Genomic DNA, 16,804 nt, shown 5'->3' on the forward strand with positions numbered 1-16,804 from the left:
ATTAACTTTTAAGCGTTCAGTGCTGCGGATGGCGGACTTAAACGGAGAAGCGCATCAAATGGCTGAACAACTGCCGCTCAGCCCATACGCTTTGCTTCTTTCCGTTCTCCTCACCAGTCCTTCATTGCCACTTAGGACCCTCTCGCATAATACGATAGATGATTACAACAGAAGATCTGACTGGCTAGTCATGATAACAAAAACAAAAGCAATACTACTTTCCTAAATTGAAGATGGATAAAAATGCACATTAATAAGTCTATTTTTCCTGATTACTAAAATTAAAATTATTAAATTTAGAAGTTTACTATGTAATCTGTCTCCCATGATGCCTATGATTGTCAATAGTCTGGGAAAGCTGAAACGCCAATGACGAGCTGCTGGGCCTACAATACCAAGTTCAAAGTATTTGTGATCAAAAGAACGCATGGCTATATTCTCCTGTGCATTACGTTTCCATCAAAATATCTTCCTACAGGCAGGATTAATATGAACAGGTTAAAATTATCTTTCATGATGAAACCACTACAGTAGCACTACATGATTGCTATTTCGTGTGCGTGTGTGTGTGTGTGTGTATTTTTGGTTCATTTTTGTTGAATTTTCCTAAGGTTCTAGGGAAAAGAGAGAGCCCATCGTTGGCTACTTTCATGGAACAGTAGATAAAAAGACTATAATACCTTAGGTTTTCAATACCAAAATGAATCCTTCCTGATAACTGCATTTATCTTTAATATTCTGAACTTCAGGGTTTCAAATATAGCAGGCTGAAGATGCAAAAACACTCTACCCACAGACATCTACCAGCACAGGTGTCTGAGCCCATCACTGACTCAGCAGCTCCGAAGGGAACTCAGAGAGAGAACTCCCAGCAGCCCCCCATGCGCGCAGTGCACTTTAAGTATACCATCCTATTGAAGTTTCAAATATTAACCCTGGTCTAAGAATAATTACTACCACTTAATAAATGAGATAAAGTTGAGGCCATATCGAATGAATGTTTTCAGGCCAAGGTTAAAGGTCAGACATGTCTTATGCTAAAACCTTTCGCAGTGATTTCAGTAAGGGTTATATTTGAATCTTGTTGACACTGAGAAACAAGTTTATTTTTTTATGAAAAGCTGTCAATTCTCTGAGATCTACACTTATTCTGAGAAATGAGAAGACATATTCCTGGCTTAAGTTCTGTGTCATTACAGCTAAAGTGGGGAACTATAGAGAGTACTAATGTCCTACTTTCACTGCGCAATGCACTGCTGCTCCACATTAGAAATGTTAAAGGCATTTGGCTGAGTGCAAAAATATGCATATCTTCTTATAGCACACAATGACCAATCTTCAAACTGTTTTTAAAAATTCCATGTTCAAATTCAAAGTTCTTGAGTAATAGGAAGCAATGAATTTTTCCTAAGCTCTGTTTTATTTTCAATATCTGCAAGAAGTAATAATAAAGTTTTCACATTAAATCCCTAGAGTATGCCATTTATATTCTACCTGGAATATACCTTAAGACAACGGTCAGCAAACTCTGGCCCAGAGGATACAGTTGTCTCAGTGCCCGATTTAAGAATGGAGTTACACTGAAACACATGCCTGCTTGTGTCTGTGTTGAGACATCTTTTTACAACAAAAACGATAAATAATTTGGACAAACATCAGAACCCTGAAATAGTTACTATTTGACCCTATGCAAAAAAAGTCTGGCAACCACCATCAGGCATCATTAATCCTATATATTAATAAAATTTACAACCACATAGATGAAATTTCTGAACCAATTTCATAAATCTAAAACAAGATGACTCAAAAGTGACCTTTCCATCTTAACCTAGGATGGAAACTTTGAAAGCATGACACAAGCAGTTACCTCCCTTTGGAAAACTGCCTATTGCCAATGTTTTGTCACTGTCTTATCTCTGCTATAATTCTCTTTCAATTTTTTACAGTTTAAATTTAAAAATATTTTCAGTTCTAATGTCCTTCTTTCTCTAGGTTCCTCCTTCCAAACTTGGGCCTCTCCTACAACTTGTAGTTGGAGTATCGTGCAATGCAGTAAGGAGAAGCGGCACTTGACAGGCAGCACTGACCACCGCGGCTTAACGGGGGAAGGTTCAGGCTGCTTCTTACATGCAGGGTACACATACAACCCAGGACTGGGGCAAGATCACAGAACAATGCAGCCGGAAGAATAAGCAGCAGCTGCCACAGTTCAGTGAATTCCTACATGTGCTGAAAAATGGGGGTAGGCAAGGAGTAGTTAAAAATTTCAAACTATAACTGGAAACTGACATTGGTAAAAATTTGGGAAATGAACTTGCCAAATGTCAGCATATCTACTGTACATTCGTTGTGAAAAGATAACCAAGTTAGATGATGAAGAATATAGAAATATCTTTCCTTACTGATATTTAGACATCTTTTGGCTTTAAAACTTAGAAAAATACTTCAGAAGTCTGAACATTCCACACCTTAGTAGATTTTAATCTTAAAACTAAACTGTATATGCTACAGATAATTTTCGTTCTGAATAATTTTAACACACTTAATATTATATTGTAAAGGGAATATCAGTCACTCATCAGTGTTTTGGCTAATACCAAGTGTAAATGCAACTGCCTTAAACCTCTTGATGACTGATGATAAGTGGTAAGACAGAAAGCAAAACTTACATAATTCAAATGTCACAGAGAATACTTGCTGATACAGTATTGATTGTGTAGAAATAAAGACAGCCCTCCCTGTCTGAATACACAACCCCAAAGCACTGACGTCAGTGCAGACGGAAGAGGAGCCGTGGTGTCTGAACTCAGGACACCTGCAGGCTTCACACGCCATGACCGCCCGGCTCCTAAGGGGGACCTCTGCTACTGCACACTCCTCCCCCTACAACCATCCTGCCTGCCTTTATGGACTTGAGCTATTTCATGGATGAAACAGATGTGCACATGCCTGGAGAAGGCATATGAGCAAAGACTCTGTTAAGGTTGCAGTGTGGCCGCTGTGTGGTCGAAAGGAAAGAGAGCCATGCAGGGAAAGGTTAGTGGCAGATCAGAGGTCGGTTTACAAGTGCTTTCTCAGCAAACATTAGGCAGCTGAATGATGCCAAGGCTTTGTTCTGGGGTAGCGGTGTCTCTGGTGTCAGGACTAGGCTCCCACATGGCATCGAGAACACAGCTCATGCAGAAAGCCCAGTTTCTGTCTTCTGTCTGGTCCGCACAGGCAGTCAGAGTAACACATCTGAGACACTTTCAAATGGCAACTCAAATACAAGGCTAACACTGATTGCCTATATTTTAAAGCTACACACATAAATTAAATGCTTTTCAAACGTACTGCATCAATACATTGTTGTTTTATAGAGAAACAGAGACACATCTAGTCCATTAAACAAGTACTATACTAGAAAACATAATCAAATTATAAGAGTTTTAAGTAAAATGATCTTGTGCTATAGACTTGCAGAGTTTCATATATGATATACAGAAAAAGAAAGCTAAATCATTTATAATTATGGCACTTGTCAAGAAGTATTCATCAGAATTATCATAAGAATATTGTCCTAAATACAGAAGGCTAGAACCCCAAACTAATAAATGATATAGAATATAAATTTAAATTGTTAAAAGTTATCATAGGAGAACGTGTTTTAATTTTTTTGCTTGTGTTTTGCATTTTTTATTGTTATTATTCTCCATAACACAGTTTTGTAGGCAGAGGGATTTCCCCTCTTCACCTCCCCTTCTCTCCTCCCAAGAAGAACTTGTTAACATATACCTATTTTAAGCCACTAAAATGCTCAACTCATGTAATTACAAATGGTAACCACTAGATGGAGGCAAAGTACTTACAGTTGGTGATGTAGCAGCAGAGAGCAAAGGTAAAATTCCTCCACAAGCAATGATGATGTTGTCTACCATTTGGGAAATGAGGTGAATTGTGTTATGTACAAAAATAATATTTTCATTACTATTGACAAAATCCATTACCGACTTTGTAGAATGGCTAAAACAGCAGAAAAATAAAACACAGGTGAACATTTCCTTGGCTAAAAAAAGTGTTTAGACATTGCTGAGAATAACATTATTAAATTAAAAAATTATAGACTACTGAGAATAGGAAACAAATTCATAATGCACTTTTTTATAAAAGAATATACAGTTGAAATTCACAGTACCAGAAACTCTCCTTCACCTGTGCAGGAGTCTATATATGCAAATGTGTTAATTCATTATTTGACCCTGCCTGAAAAAATACAGTATTAACTAGACTCTACATATAACTAGGTCAATGGTTTTGGGTAAAACTATATTTTGCCAAAGGTGGCGTTTCTCTGCCAAAGGCAAAACAATCAGAAGGCTCACTGAGTTTTTCTTGTTTGGTTTGCTCACAGGGCCATCCCTAGGCCGGCCACAGAGGTGACAGCCGTGCCGTGCGACACTCAGACACTTGCTGAGCGGAGAAGGAATTCTGTCTCAGGCCAACAGCACGGCTTTCCGACATGGAGCATGCGCACGTCTGAGGGAATACACAACTTCAGCTTGCTGTCACTAAAGCACAGAAACTGGAAGAGACAGTACTTCATGATCAAACTCAGGTGAGTAACTTTTTTCCTTTAGAGCTATAAAGTGCTGTTGCATCTTAGATATCACACTGGTTTCTCTTTCCTCAAAATTAAGAATTATACAAACGAAATTCTATATAATTGCCTAGGGAATTTCAGGAGTTTCCATGAAATTCCTGAAAAGAAATTCCATGAAATTCCATGAAATTTCCATGAGAAGACACAGTTAAGCGGAAGGAAGGCAAGCTGTGTCTTCCTTACTCGGAGGTGACAAAGGGCTGTAACTAGCAAATTTCATCATCTGCACACGCTGACTTCAGTGTTAATGGCAATATACTAGATGCCACTTCAATTTAACCAGCTGTTATTGCTCGGTAGGTTAGCACGTAACATCAACAATGAAAATAATTAAGCAGCCTAAGAATAAATTGGTGAAGCAAACTCAAAGGCAAAGCTTTCCTGGAGGAGCTCGCTGGCCCCTGCCTTGTCGGGGCACCCCCTCCTGACAGCGCGCCTGTGCGGCTGGGTGGGCTCCCCGCCGGGCAGGGCTGAGGGGCCAGCACTGGACATGCCGCTCACGGTCATCACAGTTACCTTTTTGGTTATTCATTTAAAAATGCCCGTGTGATTCTACTGGCCTACCACACACAAGAGAGAAACTTTTCGTGGGTTTACTTTTGAGGGAAAAAAAGATTTAAGACAATAAGAATAAGAGAAGCAAAAAAAAAAAAAAACCAAGTAGTGGTGGGCGGGCTTGAGGAGGAAGCAGAGTCCCCGCCTTCTAATTCCACCAGGTCCTGGTTGTTGCTGTTCAGTTTGCTGCTAGAAACTCGAACCACCCCAAATCCTAAAAACCCAAGTTCTAAGGAGAGAGAAACCATTTTGAGATCCAAAAATGTCAAGTGTGTGCAACTGGCAGTCAGACCATCATTTCCTAACCACAGTCATGCATTGTAAATAAGGCACTCAGAACTGATCCATTTTTTACATAGTTGTTATTTGAATGCTAAAATTGGGCCCAGCGCGATAGCATAGTGGTTAAAGTTCTCGCCTTAAATGCGCCAGGATCCCATATGAGCACCAGTTCGTATCCTGGCAGCCCCACTGCCCCACTGCCTGTGGCCTGGGAAAGCAGTGGAGGATGCCCAAAGCCTTGGGACCCTGCACCCACGACAACTGGAAGAGCTCCTGGCTTCGAACTGGCTCAGCTCCAGCCATTGCGGCCACTTGGGGAGTGAACCATTGGACGGAAGATCTTCCTCTCTGTCTCTCCTCCTCTCTGTATATCTGCCTTTCCAATAAAAAGAAATATAAATCTTAAAAAAATGCTAAAATTAAGATAACATTTTAATTTACATAAACTGCTAAAATAGTATTAGGTTGTAAAAGCATGTATTTTTATGGTGCTTTTAAATCTTATTTTACCGCAAAGTTTTATAATCTTATTGCCAAGAATAAACTTAGTACATGGTGTTAATGTCACCAGGAAATGAGAGAAATGTGGAAATTCCTTTAAACCACAGGTGTTCTCTTCCTACTGGACCTTTATAAGAAGAGGCAGTGCTAGGTTTGGGTGTTCACTTTGCACATGCTGCTAGCTGCGTGGGAATCCCTACTGCTGAGCGCTCTGGCCTTCCAGCCCCGTGGAAACAGACCTTCATCAAATATGGAATATTTACGTATTTTCAAGATATTTAACTGATGAATTTTAATCAAAGGTATAAATACTGGTTAATCATTTGATGCTAGCAGGTTAGAATGCTCCTTCTTAAGTGAATGCTGTCTTATTTACAGAAAAGAATTTTCTACCTCCTCCACACATGTACATCAGTTTCTAAGGCAAACAGCAGGTCGGTGAGCAGCCGCTGGTGCATCGGGGACCATTTAAACTCAGGGATCCGGAACATCGTGGTGCGCGGGCCTGGGCTGAACTGGCGCCTCTGTTCTTCGGTCATCGGCATGCCTCGAAAACCTAAATCCACGCGAAGATCTCGGTCTTGTTGGGTGATGGACCGACCCTGCACAGCCTAAAGAAAAAACACGTGAACACGTGGAAGACAAAGAGAAAGTCTAAATGAACGTAGTGAGCACAGCAAAGTAACTGAGTCACTAAAGCTTCCACCCGGGACTTCAGCCGGTCGGTTTAGCTGACAAAGATTGTGCACCCACGATCCCTGCCCAGGATAACTCTGGCGCTTGGAAAAGCTACTATTATCGCTTCTATTTCACTAATGCTAAACACTGAAAGGTAATCAAATCCCTAAGGTTAGCATCAATGACCACGTTGAAATCCAACTGCTTTTCACGTTGCTGCACGCTCTTCCCATTAGACCACGTTACTCCCTGCTTGACGTGGACACATGGGACGTGAAGCACACTGAGCATGTGACACCTTCCGCCTGGACCCACAACACCACACCAGCAGCCTCACCGGAACGCGGGAGGTAAAACCTAAAACCTACTGCACAGATTTGATACTTAAAAACCAAACCAGAAAAACAGCTATGAACTCCAAGTTAAAAAAAAAAAAAGAGCAAGCCTAGTGATTCGTGTGCTTTTCTCCTATTTTAAATCTGCCCCTCATACAGTATTCTCAACCCTACCAAATATTACTGCAGTATAATGCCACAAAAATGGAAATTGGCAGTTAATGGAGAAAAAAATAACTTGTAGTATTAAAAATTCTTACCAGTGTGGAAAAACACTTGCAAGTAATACATTATTCCTTATAACACACTGTAATGGCAACAATGCTAATTTATCTCTAAAGATATTAAAAATGTCTGGGACACCCAAAGAAAGGGAAAGTTCTAATTAAGGGTTGCAGTATTACAATAATTTTTCAAATTCCTAACCATTAGGCATTATTTCCAACCCAGAAAGGAAGGAAGTAGTTCTAAATCAAAGCTCAATAATTAAAATCCATATCATCAAGCATGACTCAAATCAACCTTACTCCAGGAAGACCAAAATCACACCACCACCCTTCCCTCCCATCAGGCCCAAGAGCCTTTAATTGCTTCAAAACAAATTCTTGCCTACATGAATCTAGAGAAAATTTCCACGGCTAATCACTCCTATTCTCTCATCCACATTACCTACCTCACAGAGCTCTTGTGAGGATTAAAACTCTAAAAACATACAGCACAGTGCCTGGGACATGGTAGGCACTTGATAAACACCAGCCCCCTTTCCTTCTAGGCTCCAAGTCCTCTTTGCTACAACCCACAGGGCACAGTCGGGCCTAAGCGGGACAGGTGAAATTAAGCAAGCATGGAGAATCAGTATTTCTAGTACACAATGTGTAAATGCAATCACAGATTCCTAAATTCTGGAAGTGGGAGAGATTTTGTAGTCATATATGTCATATCTGCATCTGACACAACCTTCTACAATATCTTGCATTGTAGGCCCAGAGAAGCAGAGCCCAGCTACACAGAAGAATGTGGCGGAGTGGGAGACGCAATCCACACACTTCACACGTCTTATGTACGAGTGTACCATCACCCTACTAAGTCTATGAATTTGCCCTGACTGCATTCCAACCTGATGCGGTCGGTAAGAAGCCCCTCTGCATGGCTACGGACAACTCTCCTGCAGGCATTTCCAGGCCTTCCTTTATTTCTAGACCTCACACGAGCTAACTTACTTGTGTAGTGGTGGTTGTCTGGATTTTTCGGATTTCCTTTCCTGATTCTTTGCCATCATCAGACCTCTCAGTGTCTGAAATTATACTTCCGGCATCGATATTTGGTACAATTTTGCCACCAGAAGACTCAGTTTCCAGAGTCGTAGCAGTCATTTCAGCATATTCTAGTCCCTTTGATGATGATGCTAAGTCTCTTTCAGCAATATTGCTCAAGCCATCCGAAGTTGTATGGATTTTGAAGTCCTTTTCTTCAATGATACTTGATGTACAAGTTAGATCTACGCTACCAGTCATGTGAGCAAGCAATCCAAGGTCATCACTGACACCAAGATGCACCTGCGTGTCCTGAATGTTCGGGATAATATGATTGCTGGAAAGTTCAGGTAGGAGTTTATCTTCCTGTTTGGGTATTTTATCAAAAAGAAAGGCTGTACTGCTGTTGGGAAGTTCTTCCTTCTCATCCGCTAACGTAATCAAAGGACCATTATCCTTCTCTTCATCTTTTTTAATGAGACCAACACCTCCGTGCACGTTGCTCTGCAGTTTCTCAACAGCAGCACTGTACACATTATCCAGTAAGGATTCGACCTCCACGAGGGCCCCGTTCTCTCCACCTACTAAAGTTTCCGGGGATAAATCCATGTCATCGAGTTTGACTTCTGTGGCTTCCACCTTCTCGGCTTTTATGTCAACTAACAGGTCATGTACTTCCACGTGCACGCCACTTCCTGGTCTATCTGAACTTCCAAGAATATCATCTGGCACTTTCGTTGACATGAGCAGGTCTCGAGTGTCTGTGCTGACAGGGTAATCTGTCTCACTTTCTGGACTCTGGCTTTGCGAAAGATCTTCTATCTCTCGAATTTCCATCCCTCCTTTCGCCCCTGTGGTCTGCGAGGAGAGACCCGAGATGGTGCTCACGTTGCCCTTCTTCCCCTTCTTGATGTTCTCCTCCTCTTGCCGCTGATACTCCTCATACATCTTGGCTAGGTATTCCTTGTGCGCCTCATAGGTGACCTGGGAAAGAAAACGTCAAGTCATTCTGAGCATGCCAGGAAGAACAAACATCATTACAAAGAGAATATGGTAATGAGAGCACCAAGTGCTCAGTAATGTAAGATTTCAATGTGTTTAATGTTGCTGACAGGAACCAATCCTGCAGTATAGAAATATAGGCCTTATTACATAAGTCACCGAAATATAGACTCTAATGCATGGCTAACTAAAACTAGTTATTCCAATGCTAAGCAAACCTAATATTCCAATTAAATTCTATATATTCACTTGAAATAAAAGATAGAATTGGGAGTTAATACACAGTGACCGAAAGTTATTGCTGCATCATTTTTCATCTCGATTGCTCACATGAGTGCTTCACAACTGAGGCTAGAAAAATTCTTATGTCTATAAACATATATACACATGTAAGCTGTCAAAACGTCACGGTTTTATCCTTGTATAGTCTACTTTGATTTTTTTAAACTTGATTTTTTTATAGGATTGCTTAAATACAATCAGGAGATATATTTTCGAATGAACATCTCCAAAGTCTTTCCTTTGCTATTTTCAAATGTGTTAAGGTGTGATAACTGGGAACTGTCACCTGATCACAAAATGTAAATTTGTAACAGAAATAGATGCTCTTCTAAAAGTCTTTTCTAAAGAATTGTACAGATGTGCATTCACAAATCTTTCCTGGTAGGCACAGGAGATATTGACTTACATCTATATCATAGGCTAATAGAACTTTAGGTTGACTTTCCTTTGGAAATTATCAGCATACAAACGCCCTTGGTTTTACAGCAGAAGAAAATAAACCTAAAAAGTAGAGATTAGCAACCTGCAACCCGTAGGTCAAACCTACTTCTCATATGTTTGAGTAAATAAAGTTCTGTTAGAACATAACTGCACTCATCCATTTCACATTGTCCAACAGCTGCTTTCACACACAACTGAGTGGTTGTATCGTAAGATATAACCCCCCAAACGCTCTATGCTTTTGAAATGAGTTTTCTAACTATTCAAAAGAATTCACTGAATTTCCTAAAAGCACAAAACTCAATGATGGTATGGCTATAAATTTTTTTAAAATTCTAACTACTTAAAAACTGTCTTAAAGCATGTCTTTCAGAGACTATGTTGTGAAATATATATTTTTAAACACCAAGCATGTTTTGATTTTAAAAGCACTCATATCTGTATTGGGACTTACATGAAATTTATTTACACTCTCTAAGTAATAAAAACAAAAAAATGAAAAGCATTCCTGTTCTCAGAGCAGTTCGAGGTCTAAAATTCATAATTTATTATGTTTGAATTAAAGTATCCTACATCAGCTATAAGATACTTTGGAGCTGCAACAGCCTGAACCATCAGGATGGAGGGAAATAGAAAGGCAGGAAAAGAAATCTGCCATAACCTAAGATGCCCACGAGATGGCGCCAGATGAGCATTGCAGCCATTTAACCCAGTGGCAAACTCACATAGGGAAATGTTACCTTGGAATGGGCTATGGACAGCGTGTCCACCCAGACTCTCCAGCCTCCCCATTCATATTTTATTGCATGATACAAAAGAATCCGGAAGATATTGTAGACCATCTCCGTTATTTTCTGCTCCTCAGAATTTTTAGGATTGATATAGCCGAGAGAAAACATCCAGTCCTGCCACACTGAACACTGCAATAAACATCTAGAAAGGAGAAACATCCATTTAACGCAAACAGGAATTCATCATTTTGTCATTTGGATGAAACAGTCAAAATGGATTCTGACGCAGACAGAACAAGGCGTACAGTCACTGCACATTCTGTATTCTGTAACTAGAATGACCTTCCTCCTATACTGCTCAACCTGCAGAAAGTCTAATGATCATTCAAATTACTTCCTAACTTTCCTCCAACAGCTTTAGTAATGTTTACACATTCTCATCACTTTTAGCACTCAAAATGCTTAACACATTACAAATCCAGCATTGTTCTCTTTCCCACTGGACTGAGTTTATGGCCTCACTCATACTGTAACCCTGTGCTGGCTAATCAGCTTAAAATGCATTGCAATTCAGTCACTAAAAAAACAGTGGAAAAGCCTAGAAAACCATTGGTAAATCCAATATAATTACAATAAAATTATCATTGGTAACAGATACGTATCAAAAATGATAGTGTCTTTTATTTAGGGTTTGTGTATATGTATGTACATATATATCCATAAACATATAATTTAAACTATAATAGCAACACAATTAAATAGAAGTATCAAAATGATTACTGAAATCAAAATGAATCAAAAACACACAATACCTTTTCTAATGATTAAGAGTATTTAGCAATGCAAGAAAATTAAGAACAGAGAAAAGATTACATGTGGAATGAAATTTTGTTGCAGTACTCCAAGTGTTTACCTTCTATTCTCACGGCTGTTACTGAAGAGCTTGATCATGTCAGATAAAAACAGCCGGCGCACTTCCATCAGCTCTGCACTGGGGGTCGAGTTTTTTAGCAAAGTCGCCACCACCTTAAGAATCACTACAAGCAAAAGAACAAAGACTGCTTTAAAGATTCACAACCACATGTAAATGTTCAGCTCAGACAGCATTTCTCAGATTCCAACTAAGTCATTAGCGCTGTGATAGGGGAGTTATAGTTACTATGAACTAGTAAAACATCACAACATGATTCAAGCAATTAGGATAAGTTTGGCTTAGATCACACATTGCGAGGCAACCACCCAATCGGAATACAGAACTGTCACTTGCTCACTTGGGTTCTGAATTTTCACCGTGGAGTCTGGTTCCGGGTGTGGTTTGTGTACAACTTGAGTACATACTTGCTCTGTCAAGATCTGAAAGATGAAGAACTTTAGCTAAATTTAGCCAATACATCATAACTACAAATATAGAAACAACCAAACATGTCAAATTGTTTCAAATCAGATAAAAATGCTTTCTACAGGATTTTTCTAATAAATTCACTATGAGCCCAGAAAAATCATTGGACAAATAGGAAAATTCAAAATAAGCAAAGACCAACTTAGGGAAAACAAAGTCATACTCTTCCCTGACGGACAACAGTTAAAACGTCTTCACCAAAAACAATCAATGCACAGCTAACACCACTTACCTCAGCACCAACAGCTGCCACAGCCATCTTTTTAAGTCCCTATTTTGCCTAAAAATGAGGATAAAAACTGCCTTGCCTGCCTGCAACAGCCTTCTGTAAATTGAACAAGGCCCTATATGAAAATGATTCAAAACATATTCAAATGCAAGTGTTTTTTAAATCATAAAAATACGTTTGGAAACTTGATTCAATATCTACTAAGAGCAGTATATGCCCACACTACTAAATTTCTGGAGATAGTAAGTGGGAATGAACTGGCTAGGGGAACTATATTTCTAGTACCAATTTTCTTGGTTAATGTTCCAGACACACATAAATGCAAGCCCTATTAAGTAATAAAACATAGCAGGCTATTATTAAGAACCTATGTGAATATATAAATAGGCAGAGGAAAAATGAGATGAGAAGAAGGAGATATGAACGTAGATATATTTTAACGGAAAGATGGGACTCCAGACAGGCTCGGGAGATCCGGGCTGGCCTTGCGGCGGAGCAGGTGAAGCCACTGCCCACAGCGCCTGCATTCCTTATGCACATCAATTCAAGGCCCAGGTGCTCACTTCCAAACTCTACTAATGTTCCTGGAAAGGCAATGGAAAATGGTCCAAGTATTTGCACCCCTGCCACCCATGCAGGTCACTGAGGAGTTCCTGGTCCCCACCTTGGGCTTGTCCCAGCCCTAGCCATTGAGGCCACTTGGGGAATGGACCAGTGGATTGAAGAACTAGCTCTGTCTTCTCCCTGCCTGCCCCTACCCCGACCTCTCTGAAATGCTTCCTTTTAAAACATCAGGATTATCTTTAAAAAGAAAAAAGAAAAAGTTTGCAGGAAATAATCCTGTACTAAAAATAATCTCCAATATATCCATATATGGTGTATATTTACTTTTAAATTGTTCTTGCTTTCATTAGCTCGATTTTCTTAGCAGTTTGTGCTGATTACTGCTCACAACGACACAGGCTATCAACATTCCCCTGTACACACCTATGATGGTCATCGCTCAGTACTTTTACCTCATAAAGTGTGTTGTACGTTGTAACAGTCACAGTGTTTGTATGCAGCATGAGCCTCTCTCCAAGAAGTGTGAAAAGACTATGTGTGTGCATAATTTCAACTTTCCTCCTGAAGAAAGAGGGAAAAAACAGAATCAAAACAAATTATGGATTCTCTGATCACATAATTTTGGGATAAGAAACAATTTATAAGCAGGCATAATATCATTAAGGTTATTATTTTTACAAACATCCATCTGCACAAAGAAACAATCGTTTAAAACACAACTTTCTTATAAAGTACATGAAAACACCTAAGCAGTTCTCACAAGATCACACAACCTAAAAGGCGAACAACACAAATCATGTAATATCGTATGAATGCTGAGTTACTATTTTCAAATTTCTAGTGAGTATTTAGGAGTCATTTTTACTGTGCTAAAATCACAAACCCTAACAGACCACATAATTTTTAAAAGATTTATCTTTTATTAGAAAGAGAAAGAGAGACAGAGAGAAAGTTTTCTATCCAGTGATTCCCTCCCCAAGTGGCTGCAACAGCCACAGCTGAGCTGATTCAAAGCCAGGAGCCAGGAGCTTCTTCCGATGTCCCGCACGGGCATCATGTTCCAAGGACTTCAGGCATTCTCTGCTGCTTTCCCAGGCTATGAGCAGGGAGCTGGATAGGAAGCAGCGAGCCAAGACATGAACCAGCATCCATATAGGATGAGTGCACCACAGGCGGACGATTAACCCTTTGAGTTTCAGCGTAGGCCCCAAGACCACATACTCGGATATCACTTGGGTGTGAAACAGTGTGTTAACAAACCTTAACATCAGGAATCTCAAATTATGATTAAAACTGAATACTGTGATTTGTAATAAGGGTCATAGAACAAAATAATTCTACACCTCATCACTAGTTGTATTTATGATCTGCCCACAGATTTAAAACAAACCTCAATGCTTTTCTATTGACTTATCAATCTGACAAGTACCAGGTAGAGGTCCCTCCAAACACTTAACTCAGGGGATTCCTATATGCTTCTCATTTTTAGTACTTTCCTAAAATTCATGATCTGGATTTCCTTGGCTCCCAAACCCTCAGTCTCTCTTATCTGTACTGGATTTTTCTATTACTCTGTCTGGCCTTGGTTATTTTGATACGGACTATATAACTAACAAACGTTTTCCTTAATTCCTGAGTTCACTGCTGTTCTATATTTCTAGCTTCCTTTATAGACAGAGATGGTCAAATAACTCAGTTCGAGCCAATGAAATGTGAACACAAAGGGTTTATATTATTGTTAGGATTGGTCCATGAAAAGATACTCATTACATCTTCCATGCTGTTTCCCCAAGCCAGGTATGCAGTAGCCAGGGAGTCACACAGTTATTACTGCCTGGGTCTCTACATTCCTACATGCAAGAAAACCACCTGCCGGGGAAACCCATTTGGATCTTAAGTAAACAGGACTATGACACTAGTTTGTTGAATGACTATAAGTTGACTCTTTCATCTAACTATTGTTACCTCAATTAATACTAATCAAATGACCAAGCATCTATTTGGGTATCACTGGGAAATTCTCTCTTAACCTCAAACTTCAAGTTTCACTCAGTAACTGAAGACATGGGACACTCAATCTTCATACTGAATCCCCCTCAAGAAAGAGAAACAGCAAAACTGCGTAAACACAAGAGAATCCAGGCATTTGTGCAGTGGCTGGGTTTGAAAAAACAGTTACATAAGACTGGAAACGGTTAACTGGCCACTTTTTTTTTTTTTCAAAACTGACCATTATTTTTTCAAAGACGAGATTTATGGATATTAAAGGATTAAGGAGGGGAAGATGTGTTTCCCGATTCAAGCTACATGGAAGAAAAGGCAGTTGAGGCATTAATTTATTCCTAATCAGTAAAGGGACAATTGTCCACGAACTGCCCGACATGCCTTTGCTAACTGGTAAATGCTATGTCTGCTGTAGGCCTTACGGAACTTAGAGCAGCAGGTTATTCAGTATGCCGTTTCCACTTCAGCTACCAAAGGAATTCATGCTCTCTAGATCATCTCCTCCAATGCAAATACTTACACAAACACTTAGTTTTAGGTTAGGGGTGGTAAACTTAAATAACACTGAATAAACACTAAGGCAGAAATAGGTCACCTTCCTCCTGCAGTTTGCATTTAAAAAATGCTTACCAACAAATTCTGCTGCGCAGCAGTCAAGAGACAGTGACAAATGTCATCACATGTCTTTGTTTCCCACAGGACTCTAAGAGAAAAACCAGCTCAGTGGTTCAGGAAAGGTCCCCATTAAGACAATGTAGGAAAAATTAACAGCATAAGCCTGCTTACTCTATAAACCAAAATAGACCTCAGGTTTTAGTATAACTTCCTTATCTCTTTTTTAAAATTTGTTCTTAAATTATGACATAGAGAAAAAAGTGATCTTTGGAAATATGCATACTGTCCAAGCTACACAAACAAAACAAAAAATCAGGTATTTCTTCGAGCAGTTAACATATTTTAGATGGTAAAAATATCCAAAAATCTTACTTAGATTAATTACAGTTTCCCTGCTGTGCAATAGAAGCCCAGGACTTCATACTCCTACCCATCGAGATGGAACCTAGTATCCATTCACCAATAATTCTTCATCCCCTGCTCTACTTTTCTTTCCCAAGTCACTGGTAACTGCTGTTACTTTTTAACTGGAAAAGCAGGTGCACAGAGAGGAGGAGACAGAGAGAAAGAGCACTGACACACTGATTCATACACTGCATTCCCAAAAGGCTGTAAGACCAAAACTGAGCCAACCGGAAGCCCGGAGCCAGGGAACTTTCTCCAGCTCTCCCATGTGGGCACAGGTTCCCAAAGCTTTGGGCCATCCTCTACTGCTTTCCAGGCCACAAGCAGGGAGCTGGAAGGGAAGTGGAGCAGCTAAGATACAAACCAGCACCAATATGGGATCCTTGCAGATGTAAAGCAAGCATTTAGCCACCAGGTTACAGCACCGGATCCCGCTATTGTATTTTTTAAGCTCTGTGAGATCACCATTTCTGTGCACATGTGATTATGTTATAATCATATGCAAATCAAAACCAAAATGAGTTAATCACCTTATTCTATCTACTTAGATCAGCTATTATCAAAAGACAAAACAAAACAAGTATTGATGAGAATGAGGAAAACAGGGAACCCTTGCACCCCATTGGTGGTAATGTAACTTAGTGCAACCATGCTAGAAAGCAATACAGAGATTCCTCAAAACTCTAAAAAAAGAACTACCGTGTCATCCAGCAAAGCCAGCAGTGGATACACAGCTAAGGAAATAAAATCAACCTGTCAAAAAGACATCTGTACTCCTACTATTTACAACATCTAAGAAACAGAAAAAAACCCGCAGCGGATGCGGTACACACAGCACAAGGGAACACTAATCAGCCTCAGAAAGGATGGAATCTTGTAACATGGATGG

The 16,804-nt window shown here is 39.8% G+C and overlaps 1 protein-coding gene across 1 annotated transcript in view; it reads right to left on the reverse strand.

Annotated features, from left to right (window-relative positions):
- NBEA (neurobeachin) overlaps positions 1 to 16,804 on the reverse strand; it is a 483,658-nt gene that overhangs the window by 394,085 nt on the left and 72,769 nt on the right. Inside the window, exons 14-20 of the mRNA XM_040991525.1 lie at positions 13,344 to 13,452; positions 11,971 to 12,052; positions 11,613 to 11,736; positions 10,709 to 10,901; positions 8,211 to 9,227; positions 6,371 to 6,588; positions 3,849 to 4,002 (exon numbers count right to left, since the gene is read on the reverse strand). Of these exons, the coding sequence (XP_040847459.1) occupies positions 3,849 to 4,002; positions 6,371 to 6,588; positions 8,211 to 9,227; positions 10,709 to 10,901; positions 11,613 to 11,736; positions 11,971 to 12,052; positions 13,344 to 13,452 (1,897 nt within the window). The remainder of the gene's footprint in view (positions 1 to 3,848; positions 4,003 to 6,370; positions 6,589 to 8,210; positions 9,228 to 10,708; positions 10,902 to 11,612; positions 11,737 to 11,970; positions 12,053 to 13,343; positions 13,453 to 16,804) is intronic.

The sequence above is a fragment of the Ochotona curzoniae genome, unplaced genomic scaffold, assembly GCF_017591425.1.
Source record: "Ochotona curzoniae isolate NIBS_2020 unplaced genomic scaffold, NIBS_Ocur_1.0 contig_64, whole genome shotgun sequence".
Taxonomy (NCBI): Eukaryota; Metazoa; Chordata; class Mammalia; order Lagomorpha; family Ochotonidae; genus Ochotona; species Ochotona curzoniae.